Source organism: Brassica napus, chromosome C7, assembly GCF_020379485.1.
Source record: "Brassica napus cultivar Da-Ae chromosome C7, Da-Ae, whole genome shotgun sequence".
Classification (NCBI taxonomy): Eukaryota; Viridiplantae; Streptophyta; class Magnoliopsida; order Brassicales; family Brassicaceae; genus Brassica; species Brassica napus.
The window spans coordinates 24,177,984-24,199,215 of record NC_063450.1 but is presented as its reverse complement, the minus strand read 5'-3'; the positions used below and the strand labels follow the sequence as shown (position 1 = coordinate 24,199,215).

Genomic DNA, 21,232 nt, shown 5'->3' with positions numbered 1-21,232 from the left:
ATAGACCCATACATTTACTGTGAAACCCGAATAAATAAAACCAAAGCAGACAAAAAAACAACAGCAAAACATGATATTATAAACCATATAAGATAATATAAAATAATATATTTAATTTTTTAAATATATAATATTATAAAACAATTAAATTACACAACAAAATAATTATCATAATATTTTAACATATATATATATATATATATATATATATATATATATATAGTAACATAATCAAAAATAACGTAGTCATGATCAAACTTTTAATATAATCTAAAGATATGATCAGATCTTTAATGAATTTTTAAAAATCAATCTATTTTGTTAATTTATTATTTTTCTTTTTGTTAGTTTAGTTGTGATTTATCATTGTCCATAATATTTTTATATAGAAGGCTAAAGGTTGCAATGGTTGACAATCAAACATTGCAACAGTTAGTTAATTGTTGCAATTGATAATACAAAAACTTGCAATGGCTCATCATGAATAAAACAATCACCAAATGTTATAATCACAACAGGATACAATTACCTGCAATTACAATGGTTCATTACCATATTCTATTACAATGGTCCATCACCAATACTTGTAATCACCAACAATTGCAATTTCTTATTTAGTTAGTTTTAACTGTTCATTCTAAAAAAAATATAATAGTTTACTTAAACGGTTGGCAAGAATCACCTAAATCTCCACAAAATATTCCTATTTATGTGTAATTAGAAATTCAATTAATAAATAGCACATATAACAAACTCATACATTAATTAAAATCTGCATTATATGAAAATAGTTTTTTCATGGTTTACATTTTTAATATTGATCTATTAATAAATAAAATTTCCTAAATAGACCCGAACATTTTATCTGAAATCCGAATAAATAAAACCAAAGCAGACAAAAAGAATCCACAAAAAACATGATATTATAAGCCATATAAGATGATATAAAACCATATATTTAATTTTGTAAATATATAATATTATAAAAATAATTAAATTACACAATAAACCAAATTATCATAATATTTTTAACATATATATATAGTAACATAATATTTTTTTTCATCATTTTAATATAATCTAAAAATATGAACAAGATCTTTAATGGATTTTTAAAAATTAATCTATTTTGTGAATTTTTTATTTTTCTTTTTGTTAGTTTATCTGTGATTTATCATTGTCCGTAATGTTTTTTATAGAAGACTAAAGGTTGCAATGGTTGACAATCAAACATTGCAATGGTTTGTTAATTGTTGCAATGGTTAATACAAAAATTTGCAGTGGCTAATCACCGAATACAACAATCATCAAATGTTATAATCACGAAAGGATACAATTACCAATAATTACAGTGGTTTATTACCATATATATATTTTTTTGGATGAAATTTCAAATTTATTAAGCTGTGGGATAAACTTTACAAAAGAATTGGCTACCTAAAGAATATATAATATATAGACCAAAAGAGAAATCAAATGTGATTTGAAAAGACTAGGGAGCTACTTCAAACCATCTACACAATAGGCCTTCAAACTTGTGATTTGGTCCATACGTGAGGGATGAGATACGATTCCTCATTTTCCTATCAATGGAACGGGTAATCTGAGCTGTTGTTGACCAAGGTTTCTAATGTCTCCGCCCGTTACGCTCCCTCCAGACATGATAAATCGTCATCTGAAAAACCAATCTCACCAAAATCGAGTCCATAGGATGGAACCGGATGTGATGAAGCGACCTTAGAGTATCATATCAGTCTGGATCCATTCGTTTACCTAGTAACCGACTAGCCACATTGTCCCACAAGCAAAGTAACCGACTAGTCACATTACCATATGTGTTTGGGTATTTAACTTTGTATATAGAACTTTATTTTAAACTTATTTTCTATCCATATTTTTAGATTCGATTTCTCCCCTTTTGTTGTAATAATAAAACCATAAATCTGAAAGTCATATATTAAATAAAAAATATTCACAAAAATTTAGTATTATAAAGAATTTAATTAAGTCACACATAAACAATTAAAATAATGAATATTTTGGATAAAAAAATATTAATAATTTAGATTTGAACAAATGTTTAAAACTAAAATTTTAATATATATATAACGTTACGATAAACCAAAAACAATATGTTAATATAGGCCCATGCATAAAAACCGATAACCAAAAAAAAACTAAAAACCAAAACAAATTTCATAAATAACCTAACAGTAGCTATATTTCAAGACCTAAAAACCAAAACCTAGAGAGCCGTAGGGAATACCGAACACTCGACCTTTGTTGACATATGAATATTTTAGGTACATGCCCAGCAGTACCAGAAGAAATAAGGAAACTCAACTGCTATTCTCATCAGATCCTGCAAGCTTGGAGCATTCAATCAGCAAAGGACTACATTCCTCAGCGATCGAGAACAACACTTGTTCGTTGCTCGATTTTCGTCAGCCACCGTCGACCCAGACACCAGTCTCGTCGACCGACACTCGCTCACCACCATCGACCGAAGACACTCTTCTTTCGTCGATCAACATCTTCCATCCGACGTCGATCGATACTTCAGCCCGAACATCGATCGATACTGAACCGCGAGACATAGTTGCGACCTTGATACTTGTACGTGATGAGAAGGGAGACCTGCATGACCAGGAAGGTCATCTGCGTAATGCAGCAGGTCAGAGGATAGACGCTCAGGGGGCTGCAATCCCTGAGTCTGATACTGATACTACATGCACTATTCTACATGTAGATGAGGCTGCTCTACCCAGAACGTTGGCTGATTACAACCGTCCTGATAATTTCTACACCAACAGATCAGCCATTTGTCCTCCAACTATTCAGAAGGGGAATTTCGAGTTGAAGCCGCAGTACTACACACTCGTGGGGCAGACACTCTACTATGGGTTATCTCATGAGCATCCTATGGACCATCTAGAGAGGTTAAAGGATCTTATATCTACTATTAAAGTCGAGGGAGTATCTGAAGACTACCTCCTATGCAAGCTCTTCAAGTACTCACTTGCTGGAGATGTTTCGCATTTGCTTAAACAGTTACCACCAGAATCTCTCACATCCTGAAGCGACATCAAGAATGCATTCCTATGCAACTTCTTAGATGAGGCGCATGCTGAAGACTTGAGGAGCAAGATCGCTACATTCACTCAGGAGCCTGCAGAATCATTCAGAAGCTCCTGGATCATATTCAGGTCTTATCAGAGAGATTGTCCACACCATGGATTCAATGTAGTACAGTTGCTCTGTACTTTCTACAGAGGCATCGCGGTGCAATATCAGATGGCTCTTGATGCTTCCAGCAATGGAAACTTCAACACCACGAATCCAGAAGAAGCTGTGAGAGTTATTGAAAACTTAGCATCCAGCAGCAGCACGAAGAACACTGACTTTGAGAGGAAGAGATCCACAACCATTCTTGGGAATGATCAAATGGATGAAGTGAAGGCAAAGCTAGACAATGTTCACAAGCTTCTCAGGATGCAGAGGCTGTAGACACAGAGGGAAGCAGAGGTGGAAGAAGATGTGAACTTCATTAGTGGGACAGGATTTCAGAGGTCTGGAAACAAGAATGGAAACTTCTACGGACAGAGAAGTGATTTCAACCAGAATTCGCAGCATCAGCAACAACATGAGTTACGGAAACTCCTACTACCAGAAGCGACCACCACCTACTCAAGAAAACAAGATTGAAGAGATGCTTGATAGGGTTCTTGAGGGACAACATCGCATGACGGTGGACTTCAATGGGAATATTGACTCTGTCTACACCAACCTGAACACAAAGTTTGAGACTTTGAGCACTCATGTGAAGAAGCTGGAGATGCAGGTTGTTCAGACAGGAGAAGCTGTTAAGAGACAAGAAGCCTTAACAAGAGGGGTAGGAGATGATTTGACAAAGCACCACGTGAATGCCATCATAGATGATGATTTCTGGCAAGTGGTGAAGTAGGAGAAGCTGCAAGAAGGAGATTTCAAAGTAGAAAGCTCGATGAGTTTCGGCGGATCGCATTGGTGTCGATCGACGCCGGACTTTGAACATCGATCGACGAACTTCAATCAAAACCAATCGACAGGCTCTCCAGAGCATCGATCGATGACACTTACGGATTTGACCGCATCTTGGAATGTCGTAAGGATCCTGACTCACGAAGAGTTAGCAGCAAGACACCCACATCCGCCCAGCCCTGTTTATGTCAAAATTGATCGACATTCTGTAACTGCCGTCGATCGACAGAAAGAGACCGCCATCGATCGACAACCTCCAGCGCCCATCGGTCGACGCGCACCACTTACATACCAAGTGCAAATGCCAAAGATAGACGTTCCCCGTCTCAATGCACTCAGGCCACAACCTAAACCTTCAGATAACCCACCAGAGGCAAATAGTGCACATTCAGATGATGCAGCAGATCCTATGGAAGTTGATAGGGTTCCTATGGGAAGAACCCTGAGGAAAAGAAAGGAAAAAGTGGCAAAACATTTGAAGAGGGGAGCTAATGAAAAGGAAAAGGAAAGTTTCCAAAAGAGAGTCTTCAGGATTCCTTTTAAAAAAGCCATTCGAGGAGGCTTATTATACCCACAGATTGTGGATGCTCTTCAGAGAAACCAGAGAGACCGAAGAGAACATTTGGAGAATGTTCTATGAAGTTAGAGAAAAGATGAAGAAGATGATTACACTGAAGAAAAAGAGTGATCCTAGGCAATTTGCAATACCATGTACGGTGAAGGGTATTGAGTTCCCACATGCCATGTGCGACAAATGAGCATCAGTCATCATCCTACCTACGGTTATGGGAGACCATCTGGGTCTGCAGGTGGAGCCTTCCAAGGAATCATTCACTTTTTTGGATTGTTCTCAGAGGAGCTCAAGAGAAATTGTGAGAGACCTAGAGGTGCAGATTGGTAATGCCCTAGTTCCAGTTGATTTTCATGTCTTCGATATCAAGCTAAACTGGAACTCTTCTCTATTACTTGGGAGAGCTTTCTTGTCAACAGTAGGAGCAGTGTGCAACATGCAAACCAACCATTGGTGCCTGATGCTCATAGATCCTCATGTCCACTACAACCATATTCCAGTCAAGAAACCACAGACGTCCTCCAGAAGAATTGATGATCCAGGACTCATCGCAGCATACCACTATGGAGCTGAGTATGAGACAGAGTACTCGGTGTCGATCGAAATTCACACAGCCACATCGATCGATAGTGCCCACCAGAAATCGATCGACACAACCAAAGAAGAATCGGTCGACAGTAGTCCAAACGATTGGGAGAACGACTACTACAATCCCACCATGGCAGCACACACCAAAGACACCATGCATGCAGAAGAGTATGATGAAGATTATGAGGAGGAATGAGCTACAGAGTACTGGGCCATTTTTGATGAGGAAGACAAACTTCTACATCATTTCTCTTGTAAAAGGAATGTGCCGTTGATCGACAGATCAGTCTCAACATCGATCGATACTCATCCTCATCAAACAAGCCGAAAACGGGCATCGGCCGACATTGCCTACTATCCATCGATCGACACTATAGTCGACCGTGTACGAGAAGGAGACTACTCGATTGGCAGTTGGGCAGATGACCACCATCACGAAAGCTATGCAATAGAAACGACAATTCATGAGCCAGGAGCAGATGAACTTCATGAGGGTTTCACATATGAGGAACTTCTCAACATGCAAAGACGTGATGAAGCAGATCAACGAGCAGAAGCTACTTGGAAAAGAACACGTTTCAGCCATCCTATCGACAGAGCCAACCGTCCGTCAATCGACAACAACCCTCGATCATCGATCGACATTCGTCCAAAACCACCATCCACCGTAAGCGAAAACCCTAATTTTGATAATCAGTATCTATCACAGGATGAGTTTGGTATTTTCAGGGACCCAGATGGATATGCAAGAGCAATAGATGGACATGCACTGCAAGTATCCAGAGAAGACATTGCAGACATTCTTCAGATGGCTAATGGAGCAGATAATCTCTTCATGCAACAACGCACCGCCCCAGCACATCAGCAGAGGGTTATAAAAGAGTTCTATGACACAGCTGGTGGCATAGACAAACGCTTCAAGCAGAAGTATAGACATCCTACTCGACCGTCGATCGACGTTGACGTCCTCCATCAATCGACAGACGTCAGAAATTTGGCAAAAGAGTCTTTGACCTTTTTGGAACTAGGGAATTTTACTGGGAAGAGAAGGATGAGTATGGAGTCTACAGAGACGATCAGGGACATACAAGATATGTGGATGGACACATCATCAAAGTGTCCAAGGATGATATCAAAAAGCTAATGGAAAGAGCTTCGAGAGATGAGCACAGCTACATACGTCTTCCAGAACATGCTAGCTCATTCACACAGACCAAGCTGGTACCAGAAATCTACACCAAGGACGAGATTAATCTACACCAAGGACAGAACATCCCCTGCCGCGACCGATATCAACACATTTACATCGATCGACATCCATTCCGGTCTGGTATATCGTTTTAACTTGTTAAATTGAGTCCTTATGATTTAGTTATCACCATAACTCCGACTGAATATACACTAGAGACAGTGTAGTTTAAGTCTTGGGGGAGGTTTACTGATAGTAGTTTATTCATGAGTCTTATTAAAATGTTTTCAAAAAGTTTTTATTGAGTCAAAAAGGAGATGATGAACTTATTGATTTTGCTTGTTATCTAACCACACAATTCTAGATTTACTAGTTGCAGATAGTACTAAAGATACCAAAGTGGATCAACTTGTCAATTATGTTACACTTGCTAAGAGTGTTTGAAGGAACCTAATTGAGACTCTACTTGTCTTGGGGCTTGGTATACATGGGATCAGATTCTTCAAACAAGTCTGGAAGGTAAAGCCTTGTGTAGATTTATCACCTTCTTTCTCTCTCTCTATTTTCGAAATATAGATAAAATTATAGATATAGTTATGCAAAAAAAAAAAATATATATATATATATATATAATAGATTTATTAGGAAGAGATTCGAACATGACTTGGTGGCTACAACCATTAAGGCTTGCTTCATAAGAATTCTATAGGTAAAGGATTAGAACATGACTTAGTAGCTACAACCATTAAGGCTTGCTTCACAAATAATCCTAGCATATATGTCAAAAAGAACTGAACACGATTTGGAGGCTACAACCATAAAAAAGAAGTGAACAGGATTTGGTGGCTACAACCATTAAAGCTTGATTCATGGAAGTCTGTCCAATCTTGGTTAATGATCTTGCAATATAAGCAGACTTTCACTGAGAGAGATAATTAGTAGAGAGAGGATAAGAACTATTGTTTACTTGCAGGTCAAGATACTTTTTTGAGCATCTGTGCATCTTGTGATCGATACCCCCAAGGTAAAGCCTACACTTTATTTATGTAAGAATTGAGGTTGGTAGAGGGTATTGTCAGACATGATTTTCTAAGTTGTTGACTACATGAACTTGGTTGCTAGACTAGAATATGGTATAGTTTGCTTCTGAGACTAGGACTGTTTAAGATGTTGATTCTAAATTTTAAATTATGTGAGTCCTGCTGTTATCAAACCTCCTTCAGAGAGACTCCCTATATGTTTTGCTTGAGGACAAGCAAAAGGGTAAGTCTGGAGAGTTGATAGACCATGGATTTGACCTACTTTTACCCATGGTTTATAAGTGTTTTAACTACTAATTATTATATTATAGAGTCTATTTAGTATATTTATAGGATCAAGAGTGATTTAGAGGAAATGATGATCTTAGAGCATTTTGGAGATATATGGAGTAAGCACCCGAGATGACTATCGATCGACCATTGGTCGACATTTAAGAGGAATAATCGATCGATGTTCACATCTTGACATCGATCGACAGCGAAGCGCGCAGAAAGCCCGTTTGGTCTCAGCCGATTTAGAGCTCAAGTCTTCACCAATTTACAAGATTACCCCTGACGAGTTCTAACATAATTATATAAGCTTTGCCAACATGTTAGAGACAAAGTGTGCTTTCTTGTTTTACTGATTTTACAGCAGATATTTTCTAGGATTTTTAGTAGATTGGAGAGAAGATCCAAAGAGATTTGTGATTGAAACTCCATTGATATCTATCTATTTATCTATGCAGTATTTATACCTTATTGCTGTTATGAATTGCTTGGTCATGTCTGAGTAGTTCTCTTGTTAGATTTTAGGGTTTAAATAGGTTATGAGGGATTAGCCCCAACTATAGATTGCAAAGTTGTGATATTCATCATTAGGATTACCATTAATGCATGTTTCTAGATTAGCTATCTAGAACTTGCCCTAGGAGTTGTAGACATAAGCGATAGCTTGCATCTCACCCTGAATCCATCCTAACTGAATCCAGCCCTGAATTTGGACCACAGGAAACCATGAACCAGGGGCGGACCCAGCCTTTGATGGGGTGTGGCACGTGCCACGGGCCAAATTATAAAAGTTCTTGTACAAAATAATTTATGGATGAATGATTCAGTTCATTTGGCTTAAAAGGCTGATTAGTGCCCCATATAACTCTTGTTCGACTCGTTGAGCCTTTTTTTTTCCAAATTTTTTTTACACAATTAATATTTTAGTCATTTTTTCATAAAACAAATTTTATTTTCTCCTACGCAATATATTCTTTTTCTTTTGTTAATGTTAGTTTTTTTATAAAAAGTTCTTTATTTATGTTTTACTTGACAAGTATTTGTGACTATAATTAAAAAATTGCAATAAAATTATGTATGGTATATAATTACGTAATATTACTCAACACTATTCAACATTATGAACATTATTTAAATTTTTAGTTGATTTAAGTTTTTAAAATAAAATGTAAAATATTAAAGTAATGTAATTTTTAATCATAATATAATCTAATATAAATTAGTATACTAAAAAAAATTTAAATAATCTAATTTACAAATTTATAGTTATATTTCAATATATACAAAATAAAATTTATATAAAAAATAATATATATATTGTGTCCCAAGTTAAATAACTTTCTGGATCCGCCCCTGCCATGAACTCGATTTTGCCCCCGAGATTGTTAGCTTCTTTCTTCATTTTTTTAGCCTTAGGCTTAAATGCTATAGCACAAAGAGATACAAGAGAATGTAGTTAGACCAACATTATACATTGATTAGACTGAGAAGTATTATTTTTATGCGGGTTGCAGGGAGAAAATAAACCGTTTACGCCATTCACGCATAGGTACCGTACTCCTTACCGAGCATCAGGCAGCACAGAAACATTCTGGAACTCTATAAAAAGAGGACCAGCTTACATCATTGTGCTTTCTTCATTTTTAGCATATGGTAAACGCAGCTTTAAAATCTTTCACACCCTTTTTTTCATGCCATACTCTAATTTGTTCCATCTTTTCTTGGACAGTTAAACACACGCCGCAATACACGTGGCTCTAATTAAGAGGAATTCCCAAAGGTTAACAGAACGGAAACTCCATGGTTGATTGTTCTGAACCATTCACCTTGGTACAACAGCTACGATTACCATTACATGGAAGGCGAAACCATGAGAGTGATGTATGAGCTGTGGTTCGTCAAAAACAAAGTAGATATTGTTTTTTCAGGTCACGTCCACGCCTACGAAAGATCAGTAAGAACACAAAGCTTTAGCTCATCATGTCTCTTATAGATTCTAACAACTTTGAGCTTTTATGAAACCAGGAACGGATATCAAACATTGCATACAATGTGGTTAATGGCATTTGCAGTCCAGTGAGAGATCAATCTGCTCCTGTCTATATCACCATTGGTGATGGAGGAAATATTGAAGGACTGGCTACAAAGTAAGCTATATAAAGGACTTATGATTATTGCAAACCAATTTTTTCTTTTAGATTCAGTATAATGAGATTTGATGTGTTATATGGTTTCTGGAGAATGACTGAGCCTCAGCCTAAGTACTCTGCCTTCAGAGAAGCCAGTTTCGGGCACACGATACTCTCGATAAAGAACAGGACGCACACACACTATGGATGGCATAGGAACCAGGATAGTTACACCGTGGAGGCTGACACCATGTGGTTTTACAACCGATTCTGGCATCCTATTAATGATTCTCCTTCTTTCCATTCTTGAGAATCTCTAATTTGTTTTGCTGTATGCATCATTTATGATTGAATAACTATAAATAAACGCAGTGTGGGTGAGTTCTTTTGCCTGAACTTGTGTAAGAAGAGCAAACGTTAGTCCAACAAAAAGTGTAGTAAGAACTAAGAAGACTGGTAATACTAGATTCTTATTGGCCATGAAAAGGATTAAAAGCTATGTTGTTTCCTGACATAAGCTGCATGTAGTGTTTCTGAACAGGAATTAAAACAGTATGAACTGTTGTTTTCTAAATTGGAAATAGTGTTCTTCTCCAAGTTAGTTTGCAAAAGCCGAGGAATAGAATTATCATTGGCATGCCAAGATCTTTACTATACATGGTGTCACCCTCTACGCATGTGGTTTCATAATTCAGAAAATTATCACCCTCTTCACTGTTGTCTCATAATTCATTAAAAGTTAAAACACAATAAATTCAAAAATAGTACATTAACGTTTAGAATTTTATAGATGTAAAATATATAAGATAACCTAATATGAATTTTTTTTTTTAACAAAAAACATAAATTATCAAATAATTCACATAAAATCAATTTATTTAAATTTATAAAAAATATTAAGTGACTTAAATTATAATTATATGCGAGTAGAATATAAATTATCAAATAACATGCATGAATTCATTAGACTTTTTTTTGTCACGAAAATACTTAATTGAAAAACCCATCATGCAAAAGTCGGCCCAACGGCGAGAATATTATATTAAAGTTTCTCTAAGGGCCGGTTTAACCAAAAGATCTGCTTTTTCATTGTTCTTGCGGGGAAAATGAGAAAACAAAATGAAATCAAAACCAGAGGAAATTTTCTGAATATCTCTGACGATACCCATAATCTCCTTCATATGGTGTTTGTTGTTGATTGCTGCTATAAGCGTTGAATTGTCGGAGGAAAACTGGAGCTTTGTGGATCCTTTTGTTGCTGCCATACACAGACCCGATCTCACCGCAAGCGCTTCAGCGATCAGCGGCGAATTGACGAAATCTTGTGTTATAGAACCTCGATTGTCCTCATTAGACTAATTTGCATGAAAATATTATAAGACAAGAACTAGTTTTCGTCAAAAGTACTAAGTATTTAATTTATGTTAATTATTGTCAATAATAAAATAAAAGAAAGTATAAGTTATATATTTCTCTATCTATATAAATATTATATAAGATTTTTAGTGAAGTAATGTAAGTTGGATGATAAAAATATACATTACTACTTATTGTAGAAAAAGTTGTAATTATTCATATGTAACTAAATGTAATAATATTTTATTAAAAAATTAATAGAAAATAAAATATAAATAAATAAATAAATACATATCTTATATATTATGTTTTATAATACTCGTTAAAATAATATATTGCATAAAACGATATAAGATATTAACAATAATTTTGAAAGATTTGATATTTTGATTTTAAAAATATGTGAAATGGGTTAAATAAAATATTTATGAAAAAAAATAAATTTATCTGATTGGTCCTCTCCATGATTCCCGACAGTACTTTTCCTTACATTTTGCAGATCAACAAATTCATGTGTAATAATAATCTGCATGCAAGTAAGCATTTTTTTTTTGGTTCTGTAATTTAAAGCTTGAATGGAAAACATATGCAATACGATCTGTATAATAAAGAATCTTCATTTATCTACATATATTCTGCATTTTCATTCAAACGCTTAATCTTTTGCATGTGTACTACAGTCCATTTTTGAGAGTTTGGTTGAAATGACTTCTCAATAAATTTTGTTGGATTTTAAATCAGACACATTTTTCAGTTATCATAATATGTTGCCGTTGTTAATATAGCACATAATAGTTAATGAATGTTAGCATGGTGTATGTCTTAACCGCAAACAAGTCAAATATTGTCTGCCTATGTGAAACCAATTCATGCAATGTATGAGATTTGTATCCAAAAAAAAAAGAAAGAAAAACTCCAAGTCATGTTTCTAGATGTCTTGTTAAGCAAAGTCTTTCAAATTTAGTTTGTACCAAAGTTTGATCATATTTTGAGTGAGCCAAGTATAAATTGATGCGCTTTGTATTTTGTAATAGTGCTATATAGTTGAAACAAGACAACAAAAATAATCTACTTTTTTTTTGAAAATTTGGCAAAACTGTGAACCTGATTATTTCAGATAAAATAAAAACATGAGAGATTAAAACGAACTAAAAGAAAGTATAGTATTGTATTATGTAAATAACAATTAATTAATGATACGTCGAGTTCGAAGCTATCAATCAGTTAGTTTCGTTTCTGATGGTAAAATCTTCATCATTTTCCGAATGGAGAAGGAGACGATCCTTGCGAAACACGGATCAGAGGTAGTGATCGGTGCTACCATCAACGACAAAGATGAAGAGAAGCCGAAGATCTCGAGTTTCTAAGCTGCATGATGCAGCCGGCAACAGCCGAGTCAGATCCACAGTACATCGGAATCCGCCGAATTCTTCTCCACCGGAAATCAGAATCCGGCGCCATCTCTCGTCGTTATGCGAGCTCTCTTTAACTTCTCACTTCAAAACGTTGAGCTTGCTATCTGATTTGATTGTTGTTTCGTTGAAGGATTGGAGATGCAATGGTAAATGATATGTTGCGTATCGTAATTTCATAAGCAGACCTAGAAAATGGGAGAATCTGAGAACGCCAAGCCTCTTAAGTAGTCCAGGGAACAGGTTCGATTCTAACAACAAGTTAGTTTGTTTTCACACTGTAAAATTGGTGACCTTTTACTGGTCAATGCATCAGTGGTCGATGGTTACCTTCACCAGGTCCACTCTCCCATCAATTTGAAGCAGAGAGCTTCAGTTCTAGTAGAGTAAGTAGACTTGCAATATTCAGTTTCTTGGAACTATAAAAGGAAGTTCATTTAACTTATCAGGTGTTTTTTTTATTCATAGGATTTACGGAGTGCTAATCAGGTTTCGAGCCGAAGATTGAGTTTTAGCTCGAGTTTGAGTGATGGTGATCATTCCTTTCGCCGTGGTGGTGGTGGTTTTGAACATGCTTATTCTTTTCTGGGAATGCATTGCATCTTCAACCAATGCAAATCTTCTGGTATTTTCTTACATCTTGTTTTGGATTTAATCGACTTGGTTTGTGATTTTTCTTCGTGGAATGACTCTTCACTCTTTTGTGTCTCTTATGTGGTTACTGTTCTGAAGTTTGGCCATATGAGTTCTATGAACATGTATACTTTTTGGGATTAAAAAAATACATTAAATGAATTATTTTATAGTTCAGGATAATACGTTCGACTTACGTTATCACTTTCAAAAGCATTGGAGCTGGAAATAAAACGCTTGCACGAAACACTAACCTAATACAATTAAGCCTTTCCCTATTAACAATCACACGTCACATTTTTGTACCCAAAACAAATATCACACGTCACGTTATATGGCTTTATAAAAGCAAAACTTAACCTTTTCTTTTCTGATTCATTCATCCTTCATTTTATTTTGTGACTACTTTGGTTTCCACAAACTATTTAATTCTTCCTCCACATTATTTTCTCTGAGAAAAATGAAATTCTTCCTTTGTATTCTTGCGTTACAACAACTGTACGTGCTAAGTGTCGCTCAAGATTTCGATTTCTTCTACTTTGTTGTACAGGTAAAGTTGATCTAAATCTTATAACGTATGTCTCTCTACAAGAATGATCAATATAGTGATAAATTTATGTTTATGTATTGCAATGCAGTGGCCTGGAGCGTATTGTGATTCAAGACATAGTTGTTGCTATCCGAAAACCGGGAAACCAGCTGCGGATTTTGGAATTCATGGTCTTTGGCCTAACTACAAAACTGGTGGATGGCCTCAAAACTGTAATCCTGATAGCACATTTGATGAATTACGGGTTTGTTTTTAACTTTAAACATATTATATTTTTTTAAAGTAATTCTTTTTAACTAGGACATTAATATTTTGGGAGCGTTATATACGTTTTGTTTGGTTTCGCAAGCAAAAGAAACTTATAGATTAATAATGTTGTGAAACATTTAATAATGAAAAAATGAAAAATGAAAAATGAAGGTATCTGATCTGATGAGCAACTTACGAAGAGAATGGCCAACATTGTCGTGTCCCAGCAACGATGGTGTCCACTTTTGGACACACGAATGGGAGAAGCACGGGACTTGTGCTGAGTCTGAGCTCGACCAACACGATTATTTTGAAGCCGGTCTCAAACTCAAACAGAAAGCTAACCTCCTTCATGCCCTCACCAATGCTGGTACAATATTCATTTCTTATGCCCTTCAAATATATATATATATATATATATATATTATATATTGTTTTCATGATGCAGGGATCAAACCAGATGATAAATTTTATGAAATAAAAGATATTGAGAGGGCGATCAAGGAAGCAATTGGATTTGCTCCGGGAATAGAATGTAACAAGGATTCATCGCATAATAGCCAACTTTATCAGATTTATCTATGCGTTGACACTTCGGCCTCCAACTTCATCAACTGTCCTGTTATGCCACATGGTCGATGCGACTCTCGAGTTCAATTTCCCAAGTTCTAGATCTCACTGCTGATTTTTTTTTATCTATTTACGAAAACATTATTGTACTTATTTGGTTTTTGTTTGTGTTTCTCTGCAACTTTTAATTGCAATAAAAATATATGATCGGATGATATTGATACCCCCTTTATTTGCTTGGTAACAGAATTACAACTGTTTTAGCAAAAAAAAAAAAACGTATCATTGAGTTTATTATTTATCTCTACTTTTTTGTCAACGTATTTATCTCTACTTAGAATGTTACTTTACATTTTTTATTTTATGTTGAGAATTTTATAGTGTTTTAAAATTTCTAATATAAAAGGAGACAGTTACAAAATAAACCATTTTTTGTTGTAAAAGAATGGGGAATTGTCCGTGTATTATTAATGAACAATATAGGTTCCTTATATAGGAATTACAAAGTATAGGAAAAAGAAAATTATCCAAAAACTAATACAACATGAAATAGGAAAAGATCTAAAACAGAAAAGGAAAACGTCCTAAGACTAAGACGGTCTAAACCGACCGTCTCTCTATCCTCGGACGACCGCCTCTCTCTCTCCCCTTTGGCCACGGCTTCGGTCTTGTCTTGGTCATTGGTTATGGGCCATCCACTTAATGATTTATAACACTCCCCTTTGGATGCCATAACCATATGGGTTTGTATCATGCACGACGTTGCCTCATTAAAACCTCTCTAGGAAAACCAAAAACCCAAGGTGGGAAAAAATGGAAACCGTAGACAGGAAAAATAGTACAACATATGACACTCCCCCTGATGAAGGCATCACTGAAGATCCTTCAGCTGACGCATTCCTATCTGATGAACCAGCTTCCTGAACGTTGAGGTTGGCAGAGACTTAGTGAACATATCGGCCGAATTGTCACTGGACCGAACTTGAACCACTTGAACTTCTTTAGCCTTCTGCAGGTCGTGGGTGAAGAAGAACTTGGGCAAGATGTGTTTCGTTCTATCTCCCTTAACGTATCTATCTTTTAGCTGAGCTATGCAAGATGCATTGTCCTCATAGATGATCGTTGGTTCTTCCTTTTCCTTTCCCACGGCCAAGCCACTTTCCCTTAGGATATGGCCGGTCATGTTCCTCAACCACACAAGCTCTCAGCTTGCTTCATACATGGCTATGATCTCGGCATGATTAGATGATGTTGCCACTAAGGTTTGTTTTGTGGACCGCCAACTTACTGCAGCCCCACCGTGTATAAACACGTAACCTTTCTGAGATCTAGCATTGTGTGGGTCAGATAAGTATCCAGCATCTGCATACCCAGCCATGTTCTCTCCTGGCCGATCGGTATAGAGCAATCCGAGGTCGGTTGTTCCTTGCAGATATCTGAACAGATGTTTTATTCCGTTCCAGTGCCTAAGTGTTGGACATGAACTGAATCTAGACAGTAAACTCACGGCAAAACTGATGTCCGGTCTAGTATGACTAGCCAAATACATTAAGGCTCCAATGGCACTTAGGTAAGGCATTTCCGGCCCGAGCATTTCCTCGTCTGGCTTCTTTGGTCCGAATGGGTCCTTCTCCAGGTCTAAGGACCTCACGACCATAGGACTCGACAAGGAATGAGCCTTGTCCATATTAAATTGCTTGAGTATCTTTCTGTATATGTCTTTTGATGCACAAGGATTCTATTATCCACATACTCAAATTGCAGTCCCAAACAGAACTTAGTTTTTCCTAAGTCTTTCATTTCGAATTCTTTCTTTAGACATTCGACCGTTTGGGAAATCTCTCCAGGGGTTCCAATTACATTCAGGTCGTCCACATTGACAGACATGATCACGAAGCCCTTGCTGTCAAATATCTTTATGAAAATACATGGACTTATTGGATCGTTCTTATAACCCTCTTTCATTAGGTACTCTGATAATCTGTTGTACCACATTCGACCTGATTGTTTCAAACCGTACAAGGCTTTATTCAGCTTAATGCAATGCTGTTCTCGAGAACCTTTCTTATCTTTGAGCTCAATACCCTCTGGAACTCTCATATGAATTTCATTATCCAGTGGACCGTACAGATACGCTGTTACTACATCCATTAGGCGCATATCAAGTTTCTCTTTCATGGCCAGACTGATCAAGTATCGTAATGTAGTTGCGTCCACCACAGGGGAATAAGTTTCCTCATAATCTATTCCTGGTCTCTGTGAGAATCCTTGTGCTACAAGCCGTGCTTTGTATCTCACTACTTCTCCTTTCTCATTTCTCTTTCTCACAAAGACCCATTTGTATCCCACTGGTTTGACATCTTTAGGTGTCACGGTTATAGGGCCAAAAACGCCTCTTTTCTTTAATGATTCTAACTCCACGTTTATAGCTTCTTTCCATTTGATCCAATCTGATCTTTGCATGCATTCATATATGGACGTGGGTTCTAGATCCTCATCTTTTTCCATGATCTCAAGTGCTACTTTATAAGCAAAAATATCATCGACGTCGATATCATTTCTGTTCCATTTCGTTCCAGACATTATATAGTTTATAGAGATCTCTTGATTGTCCGGCCCTTGTGTCCCATGAAGTTCGGCGTCCCGAACCCCATTATTTGGAACGGTCGGATCATTTGGCATGGCCGGCTCACTTGGCTCGACCGTCTGGGTCGGCTCGGCCGGTCCATCATTGTTCTGGACGGTTTCTTTGATGCTCTCGGATCCAGCACCTCTCTTGGACTTCCGAGGCTGTTTATCTTTGGAACCAATAGGTCTACCACGTTTGAGGCGTTGTTTAGACTATGTAGCCACTTGACCTTGTCCCTTCTGGACATCTATTCGTATTGGTGCATTACAAGCCGGGATATACGATTTTGTCACTCGATTTGGGTCAGCAAATGAATATGGCAGTTGATTAGCTAGCTTTTGAAGATGTATAATCTTGTGGACTTCCATATCACATTCTTTAGTCCGAGGATCTTGCCAAGATATTGATGGTCGAAACCATTTGATTTCTTTGCTCAACCGGCCGTTATCTCCCCCTAAGGTCGGATATGTGGACTCATCAAACTGTGAGTCTGCGTATCTGGCTTTAAACAAATCACCGGTTGTTGGCTCAAGATACTTTATAATACTTGGGGAGTCATATCCTACGTATATTCCCATCCTCCTTTGTGGTCCCATTTTAGTTCTCTGTGGTGGTGCAATTGGAACGTAAATGGCACATCCAAATATTTTGATGTGGGACACGTCTGCCTCATGACCCGTGAGTAACTGGGATGGTGAATATCTATGCTCACTAGATGGCCTGATGCAAATCAGTTCTGATGCATGTAATACGGCATGTCCCCACGCTGATACCGGGAGCTGAGACCGCATGAGCAATGGTCTGGCTATCAGCTGGATACGTTTAATGAATGATTCGGCCAAGCCGTTCTGTGTATGTACATGTGCCACGGAGTGTTCTACACTTACCCCCATGGACATACAATAGTCATTAAACGTCTGGGACGTAAACTCACCAGCATTGTCTAGACGTATAGTCTTTAAAGGAAAGTCTGGAAAGTGTGCTCTCAGTCTTATTATCTGAGCAAGCAGGCGTGCAAATGCCAAGTTTCGTGTGGACAGTAAATAGACATGCGACCATCTGGTCGATGCATCAATCAGGACCATGAAATACCGAAACGTTCCACTAGGTGGGTGTATTGGTCCACATATGTCTCCCTGAATCCTTTCCAGAAAATTTATGATCTTTTTATTAACTTTGGCTGGTGACGGCCTTGTTATGAGTTCCCCTTGTGCACATGCTGCACATGTGAGATTGTATGGGACAACTTCTTTGAATGTGTGCCCTTGTGAGTTTATCATCAACTTTCGCATCATATTGGTACCGGGATGGCCAAGCCGGTTATGCCATAAAGTGAAATTGTCGCAGGCATTAGCCTCGATCATACTGACCTTTGCATAGTATAGGCCAGTAGACATTGCAGGTAAGGTTTCTAGGATCCTTTTATAGCCTTTGGTGATCGAAATTATGTTAAGGAATTCTTTATTTCCTTCTTCCCATGTTTCAAGATGGAAACCGTTCAATCTTATGTCTTTGAAACTCAATAAGCTTCTTTTAGAGCTTGGGGAATACAAGGCATTTTTGATCTCTAGATGAGTGCCCTTAGGCATCAATACATAAGCCTGGCCGTGACCTTCAATCAGGCCGGCTACACCTGCAATGGTGTGTACGTTTGCACTTTGCATTGTGAGATTTAAGAAATATTTTTTATCTCTAAGTATTGTGTGACTTGTGCCACTATCCACCACGAGTATGCTCATCTCATCATTCATTTCTATAAATAAGATTTCATTTCTCAGAGACTTCAAAACTTTCATTTATTAAAGTTGCAGAACACCAAAATTAAAAACACCAAAACAATCATAAAACAATCATAAAGCAATAAAACAAGTCGTATCGAAAATTTTAGTCTTTGAGACAATCAGAAGTCTCAAAATCCATCAGGTCGTCATTAGCAACATCGGATTCTTTATCAGCCTCATATCAGGAATCATGGACCATATGAGCCTCCGGGTTCTTGTCTTTAAGACTTTCTTGGTAGAGCTCACATAAGTGCTTAGGAGTTCTACAATTCTTGGTCCAATGGTTGCTCATCCCACATCTGTGACAAACGGATTTGGTCGAGTAAGACGGTTTGGATATACCGCCTCGACCTCGGCCATAACTGCCTCGGCCACGGCCGGGATTGGAACCACGACCACGGTTATTGTGGTTTCTTTTCCGGCCGGCCAAGTACCTATCTCGGCCGTTCGAGTAATTGTCACGGTTCATGTATCCACCACGGCCTTTGCCATGTGATCTCTTATCATTCTGGATGTAATTGCACTCGTTGGGATTTTTCTTTTCAATTTCATTGGCTTCTGGTAATGGGGCTGTTCCAACAGATCTAGCTTCACTGTTCTTCATCAGGAGCTCATTGTTTGCTTCGGCCAGTAGCAGGCACGAGATCAGATCAGTGTATGTGGCGAAGCCTTTCATTCGGTACTGCTGCTGCAGGATTATGTTTGAGGAATGAAACGTAGAGAATGTTTTCTCGAGTAACTCTTCTTCGGTTACTATTTCACCACAAAGTCTCAGCATCGAGACCGTCTTAAACAAGACTGAATTGTACTCATCCACTGACTTATAATCCATGAATCTTAGATTCTTCCAGTCATTTCTAGCCTTTGGGAGTAACACCGTTTTCTGGTGATCATATCTATGCTGTAAAGCATCCCAAAGCTCTAGTGGATTTTCCATCGTAATGTATTGATCTTTTAGACCTTCAATGAGGTGATGGCGTATAATACTTATAGCCCTGTACCGATTCTTATCGGTCTCATTGTTGCCTTTGATGATTGTATCACCAAGTCCTTTTGACCTTAAGCTGATCTTTGTATCTAGCGCCCACTGCAAGTAGTTTTCTCCGGAGAGATTAAGGGCTACATAGTCTCTATTTGAGATTTTCGACATCTGAATCACATCATCATTTCAATTTAGGTTCATAATGTGATCATGTGGCCGCATGGTATATTAACAAGCTCGGCCACAAACTTGTCTTACACATCTATGAAAAACAATCAATCTAATCGACCATGGTGCGAACAAACAAGCCATACGGCTATGTAGACAAGCAATAGGATCGAACATGTAAAACAAATTGACCATGGTGCGAACAATCCTAATATATGATTCTACATGTACCAGAGAGATTAAGGCCACACGGCCATATGAATTTCAATGCAATCAGATTCGAATTCATATGTTTCTACATGCTGGTCGATTTCAAACAGTATGAATGCAATTCAATTCAGATTTGGATGTAATGCAAACAATCTTAGCAATTTGATTTAGGGTTTCAATTTTAAACACTAAGGCTGCCGGTTTCAATTAATGTGATTTCAAGGTTTCATGGCCTCTAGGATTCAAGTTCTAGATCAGATTACTTCAATCAATCTAACAATCCTAAAACCTCAGATCATCAAACATTCAATCAATTAAAATCGGATTCAGTCCTTTAGGGTTTAGGGTTTCGATTCCAGTAATTAGGGTTTCTCAAAATCAAATCAGGAACAATCAATTAAGTTTCTAAGGAATCGATTTCCATATTACTAGTCATAAGATTGTCGATTTTAGATTGTAGGTTTTAGGGTTTTGATCAAGGACAAAGTTTCCATAATAATGGATTAGGGTTTTGATAAATCTAGGTTCTCAGATCAAGTTATACCTTTGTTTTGTAGGGGTTTAGAACCGGACCACCTTTAGAGAGAGAGAATCGATCGGATGCAATCGGGTCGCGGGACCGGGACGATCGCGGGCTGTCGGCTTGTCTCGGGTGCGAGCTGCGTGGAGATCGGGTCGTCTCGGGTGCGATCGCGTCTCGGGTTCGGTCGCGAGCTGGACAGGTTCTTCTGAGCTGAGAACGTGAGCTGAGAACGTCTAGGATTCAAGAGGGATCGTGTTCTTGGATGAACTAAGAACGTGACTAGGGTTTTAGGTGTGGTCGCCGGTTTTGGCTTTTAGGGTTTAGAGGTTTCGATTTTGTCTCAGGGATCTAAAGACTAACGT

The 21,232-nt window shown here is 37.5% G+C and overlaps 3 protein-coding genes across 3 annotated transcripts; 2 read left to right on the top strand and 1 right to left on the bottom strand.

Annotated features, from left to right (window-relative positions):
• The first annotated feature begins 9,548 nt into the window (after positions 1–9,548).
• LOC125590504 (purple acid phosphatase 10-like) lies at positions 9,549–10,117 on the top strand. Its single transcript, XM_048764090.1, has 3 exons — positions 9,549–9,632; positions 9,704–9,825; positions 9,877–10,117. Exons 1-3 carry the CDS (start codon positions 9,549–9,551, stop codon positions 10,115–10,117), a joined length of 447 nt encoding a protein of 148 aa, XP_048620047.1.
• A 3,450-nt stretch (positions 10,118–13,567) lies between these two features.
• LOC106394500 (ribonuclease 3) lies at positions 13,568–14,792 on the top strand. The gene is made up of 4 exons (XM_013835061.3): positions 13,568–13,758; positions 13,847–14,002; positions 14,179–14,377; positions 14,456–14,792. Exons 1-4 carry the CDS (start codon positions 13,669–13,671, stop codon positions 14,677–14,679), a joined length of 669 nt encoding a protein of 222 aa, XP_013690515.1. The 5' UTR covers positions 13,568–13,668; the 3' UTR covers positions 14,680–14,792.
• A 4,376-nt stretch (positions 14,793–19,168) lies between these two features.
• LOC106393228 lies at positions 19,169–19,765 on the bottom strand. Its single transcript, XM_013833954.2, has one exon. The coding sequence runs from the start codon at positions 19,763–19,765 to the stop codon at positions 19,169–19,171; it is 597 nt and encodes a 198-aa protein (XP_013689408.2).
• Between the last annotated feature and the right edge of the window lie 1,467 nt (positions 19,766–21,232).